Here is a 5,725-nt window from a genome sequence, read left to right as displayed (position 1 = left end):
ATATATATACTGGTTATTTATTAGTTGTACTAATTCGTCAAAAAGTTACTTATTAATAAAAAAATTACAATTACTATTAATATTAATACATAAAAATTTGAAATAAAGCAGTGTGTTCAATAGCATACTAGTTATTGCTGGAGTTTGGAAATTAAGAAATTTCACTGGTATCTGTTTTGAGTCAGATGTGACCAAAAGAAACAATGTTTTGATTAATAAAAAATGATTATTATTATAATAATTGATCATTTAATTATAATCAATAAATAATGAATGTACTGATAATTAATTTTTACAATTAAGTTAATATTTTTTAAGTAATTCATATTTATTCATTACTATATTTAAGTATTTCTCAGTTAAAGAAGAACTGCTCTGAATGATTCTAAATGTTCGGTTAACTGAATCTGCTGATTCATTGACAACAACAAGAATGTTTTGTTTGAGAACCAGACACGAGCAGGACATCCCTGGAACATGTAGTGCTTTCTTTGAGGTAAACAAGCTGGTGACATCATTGCGGCGGATGGCCCTTCTTACCTGGCTGGGTGAAGGATTGGTTACCCCCCACACTGTGGTTACCACAGAGAGGGAGCCGGCAGGCTGATTGGGGCCTTGCTGCCAGGGGACAGGATCATATGGGTAAGAGGCGTCACTGCGGGGCAAGAGAAACACATAGACACTGGGGTTATTAATGCATCTGAGTGCTTCCTGTATAAAACGCCCTTAATTCACTTCTCACTGATCCACCTCGCATTATCCACATTATATTCCATTTATGTCTTTTGTGCTGGTATGATATCAGCATATGGTGTGAAGTGTGAGTGTGAGAGAGAGAGAGAGACGATTTTTCTGCGACTTCAGACGTGCCACACCACATGCTCTGGAGGTACTCGGCACAATGTTTCCATGGCGACTCCACAGTCACTTAGAGACAGAAAAGAGTAACGATGCCAAGGGAGAGGGGGGTGAGAGAGTAAGTGTGTGTGTGTGTGTGTGTCTACTGTTTTCTGTGTAACTGGATCAAACCAGATCGCTCTCAATAATCGCTCACCATCTTTCCATAATTAGCCAAACTACATCACACGCTGATTAGAACAGGGAAACATGGAACTTAGTTAGAGTTGACGCCATATTTAATTTGACTTGAATGACAACGAGGCTGTAAGGGATGAATGTTGTGAATCAGTTGTACTGTTATGTACATCGTTCCTCTGGAAAGCATGTAAGTATTAGACCTGAATTAAAGCTATGAAATCTATTGAATGGACTACTAAGGTACATCTACCCTTCACAGCCTTTCATTCATGTCATTATATGACGTGACGTGACGTGACGTGACATGTGGCCAAGTATGGTTACCCATACTAGGAATTAGTGCTCTGCATTTAACCCATCCAAAGTGCACACTCACAGCAGTGAACACACACACACCGTGAACACACACCCGGAGCAGTGGGCAGCCATTTATGCTGCGGCGCCCGGGGAGCAGTTGGGGGTTCGGTGCCTTGCTCAAGGGCACCTCAGTCGTGGTATTGAAGGTGGAAGAGAGCACTGTAACCTCAGTCGGGGTATGGAAGGAGGAAGAGAGCGCTGTACATTCACACCCCCCACCTACAATCCCTGCCGGTAGGAGACTCGAACCCACAACCTTTGGGTTACGAGTCCGACTCTCTAACCATTAGGCCACGACTTCCCATATATGGTGTTTACTCTCATATGTATGCCTCCAGAAGAACAACATTAGAAAGACTATCAGGTAACCATCAAAACTTGCACCTCAATCTGCATTTTAGGGACTGGAAAAAAGGTCTTGATGGATAGGAATGTGCCCATTAAGCTAACTTGGGACAAAAAGGATGGGAACAGATAAAAACCCCCAAAGCCCAAAAAAAAAACAATATTAGATAACACCGAGTTGGCTGGTAACTTGTTTTATGACCTGTAACAATGCATGGTCAAACTATAACGTGCAAACGACACTCAACACTGGCTGGTGCAAGTGACATGAGTGAATCATATTTTAGGAAAAATAGAAACTGTGGCAAAAAACATCAGTGACTGTCATGCATCTTCAAAACAACTTGAATAATTTATCATCAGAAGTTCAGCCAAGAAGCCAAATGCATTTGTTATTGTCGTCGTAAATCCAAAACCAAAGGAAAACAGACACTACCATTCAAAAGTTTCAGGGTCAGTTTTTTTGGGAAATAAAATAGATACTTTTAATCCAACAAGGATGCATTAAATTGATCATAAGTGACAGTTAAGACATTTATAATTTTCCAAAAGATTTCTACTTTTATAAAATGATTTTCTTTTGAACCTTCTATTCATCAAAAAATCCTTAAATTAGTCAGAGCTTCTACAAAAACGGTTAATTAAGCTGAAAATTCAGCTTTGCATCACACAAATAAATTACCATTTTAAATATATTAAAAATATATAGCTATTACATAAAAATATATATTACATATTTCTATATTACAATATAGAAAAGTTATTTTTAAATTGTAAAACATTTCACAATATTGATCAAATAAATGCAGCCTTGATGGGCAAAAGAGACTTGCAAAATAATTTAATTTAAATAAGTCTAATTAACAAAAGGGTGAGTTCACTAAATGAGCTCTAAATGGTCTTGTTTTTGTCACAGTTTCAACAGTGATTTAATTGCAATAATGTGATGCACTTGATGATGCATGTGATGTGAAGTGACTTAAATTATTTAAAAAAACACTTAAAATACAGTTTAATGGCCAGTAAATCATCTCAGGTCACTACTCATTGGCTGGGGTGCCAAAAACCTTGGACACCGAATGGAAGCATTCCAGGTAAAACTTATCCAAGCGGCAACAGCTCGACTGTATCAAGAAAATTAAACCTGTGAGGGTTTATCGAGTGATAACTGGCTCTGAGCAGCTTCTAACCTGAACTGACCCGAGACAACTCAACCCCACCGCCACATGAAAGACTCCTCTCTTTAAAGCCCTCGAAGAAAGCCGAGATCCCCTTCTTGACACATTTCCACCTCGACCTGCGGCAAAGTATCCGCTGGCCTGCAGCCCACAGGATATTGAGGTTCCAACAAAGGCTCAAAGCCTCGTTGAGGATGGTCATTGCTCTGCCAGGGCAAATAAACAAACTGAACTATCGGCGGCTTAGAGGCATTCCATAGGAGGCAGAGGTTTCTCTTAAAGTTCTTCTACTAACCACCAGATACCCCTGCTCTCTGAAACAGGAAACTGTGGTTTCAAAGCCAAATCCTGCAGCAGCCAATCAGCAGCTGAGATACAAAGCAGCCAATCAAAATGTAAAAAACCCAACACTTGTGCAGATTGAGAGCTCAGTAAATGAGAGGAGAAGGTGTGGGTGCGAGGATTCAGTTTGGGGCCCAATGCATGTGCTGCTGCGGGCGATTTATTTTCAGTGTACTGCGGTGAGAGCGAAACGTCAACTTCCACTTTTTCTACATGTTCAGACTTTTGCTTCATTATCGCTTCTAAAGCAACATAATTCCCTTTATGTGCTCAAATATCAGTAAAACTCATGAAAATGTACCAAGTACACCTACCTACGGTATCCTAAAATATCCTATAATATCCTAAAATATATATAGAAAACTAACTAACTATATAAACTATTAGGGATTCACTATTTAACTATTTACATGACATTTATGCTGCTGTTAGCTTTCATTTTAGGGATAACATCATCTTTGACATTTTGCTTAACTTCCCTTTGTGTTCCACAGAAGAAAGTCAGTCATGTGTTTGAAATGACACGAGGGTGAGTAAATGATATTCGTCAATTTGAGTGTCCCTTTAAAAATAAAGGTTCCAAACAGAACTAAATAAATTTCCAAAGAACATTTGAATCTTGGATTCTTTAGAAAACCACCTATATACTGGTACGTCACCTACAGTGTAACATCAAGAACTTGTTTTTCTCTCCAAATAACCATAAAGCACTCTTTGGGACCCTTAAACAGCCTCAAAGAAGCAAAACACAACAACCTAACTGACAAAAGGAAAAAAACACAATTAAACTGCACGCCAAGGCTAATCTCATCCAGATAAGGCTGTAAAACAATAAAAACACATTGCTTCCCTGAAGCGCTTCCCAAATAGTAGTTAAAATATGCAAAATCAACAATCAAAACATCAGCGCTAGGGTTCAGACTGTTAGGTGCAGCGCTCAGGGAAGCAGGTGTCAGTTTGAGGGGGCTTTGAGAGTTCAGAATGTCGTTAGAGAGGAAACTGTGGGCGCGAGTCACACTTTGACTCGCAGCTGCACCGAGCTGACGCGCAGGAACTACTGACCTGTGTGGCGTTGGAGGCAGGGCAGGTTTCATGGAGTTGATGGGGTTCATCGGAGGAACCTAGGGGTCTATGGGACACCCCGAATCTCCTCAACCTAGCAGGCAGTCTGCGAAAGAAAGAAAGAAAGAGAGACCAGTTAGACTGACAGCACTCAATCAAAACAAAGGCTCCGTTCCGCTGTGACTCAGGCAGACGCCTAACGCCACTGTAGTGGCTTTAACCAACTTCATTTGGAGGGCTCTCGGATGGCTGCGGTTCTGCCCAGAGGCACAAGGGTTTAATCAACAACTGACTGCGCCAGCACATCTTTCTCCGTGCTTTGATAGGGTGGGTTTTGCAATTCCACCATAGCCTTTCCACCAATCACAGTTTAAAAAGCAGCCAGAGCCGCACACAAAGGAGCGAGATTTGACAGCATGTGGCATCTCTCGGGCTGCTGCACCGCAGTCGAGAGAATCTCGAGAATGCAGCGCCCGAGACAAAAGCCGGTGCAAAGCTTGAGCTTTAAAACAGAGCGACGGGTCGCAACGGTGGACGACCCAAACGTTACGTCTTACTGCAGGATCCTCACGCTCTCTGCAGCGCCGGGGAAGGAGGGAGAGAGGGAGGGAGTGAGGGCTATTTATAGAACGATTTGATTTCAAAAAGAAAAGAGATGTGGAAACATGGTGGTTCTCAGGGCCGCCGCTGCCACCACCGCTTTGAGATCCGAGCCCTCTGCGAAGATAACGCCTTCAACCCCGCTCAATTATTTAAGCCATCAGGGAGCTTGTTCCGACCAAAGAGGGTGCTTCTTTGTGCGAGTGCATTTAGATTGTACAACGTTAATAATGACAACAAGACCCCCTCCGCCCCACCCCACTGCCTCTCCGTCTGTCTCCGCTCTCAGGGGTGAAGCTTGATTAGCGCACATGCTAATTTGCCGCCAACATCAGTGGCTGTCAGTCCCCCTACACCCCTAACACTCTCTCCACCCCCTCAACATCCCTCTCCGCTTCCATTTTCTTCTCCTTCCTTACAGATTTAGGTCAGACACCCCACAGCTTGAAAAGAAAGGTGGATGAACGCCGCTGCGTCGAGGGGGGCTGCAGGAAGAGTCACTCAGAGGAGTGACAGAGTTGATCAGAGAGAGGTTCACCTACAGTGATAATGAGAGGATCGAGCGGAGGATGAGAAAGGGAGGTGGGCGGCAGCGACAAAATGAGATCCTCCATTGTCGTGTTTTGATAACCACTTGACTGAAGCAGGCCTAGCAATATTTACATGCTCACGTGGCCGTTTTCATTAGCAACTACACCAGCTCCGTCCTTGTAAGCTGGTTAATAAACGTCCTTGAGCTGTTTATTAAACCCGTGTCTGATTTCAGCCTCTTTTCGATGCTAGACTGAAGGATTTGTCTATTT

The 5,725-nt window shown here is 42.2% G+C and overlaps 1 protein-coding gene across 1 annotated transcript in view; it reads right to left on the bottom strand.

Moving 5' to 3' along the window:
• Window positions 1–5,308, bottom strand: part of LOC107720815 (zinc finger MIZ domain-containing protein 2-like) — a 17,383-nt gene extending 12,075 nt beyond the window's left edge. The window contains exons 1-2 of the mRNA XM_016528648.1: window positions 4,323–5,308; window positions 541–655 (exon numbers count right to left, since the gene is read on the bottom strand). Of these exons, the coding sequence (XP_016384134.1) occupies window positions 541–655; window positions 4,323–4,372 (165 nt within the window). The 5' untranslated portion in view covers window positions 4,373–5,308. The remainder of the gene's footprint in view (window positions 1–540; window positions 656–4,322) is intronic.
• Between the last annotated feature and the right edge of the window lie 417 nt (window positions 5,309–5,725).

This window comes from Sinocyclocheilus rhinocerous, unplaced genomic scaffold (assembly GCF_001515625.1).
Source record: "Sinocyclocheilus rhinocerous isolate Xijiao unplaced genomic scaffold, SAMN03320098_v1.1 scaffold3954, whole genome shotgun sequence".
Lineage (NCBI taxonomy): Eukaryota > Metazoa > Chordata > Actinopteri > Cypriniformes > Cyprinidae > Sinocyclocheilus > Sinocyclocheilus rhinocerous.
This window is presented reverse-complemented; position numbering and strand designations above follow the sequence as displayed.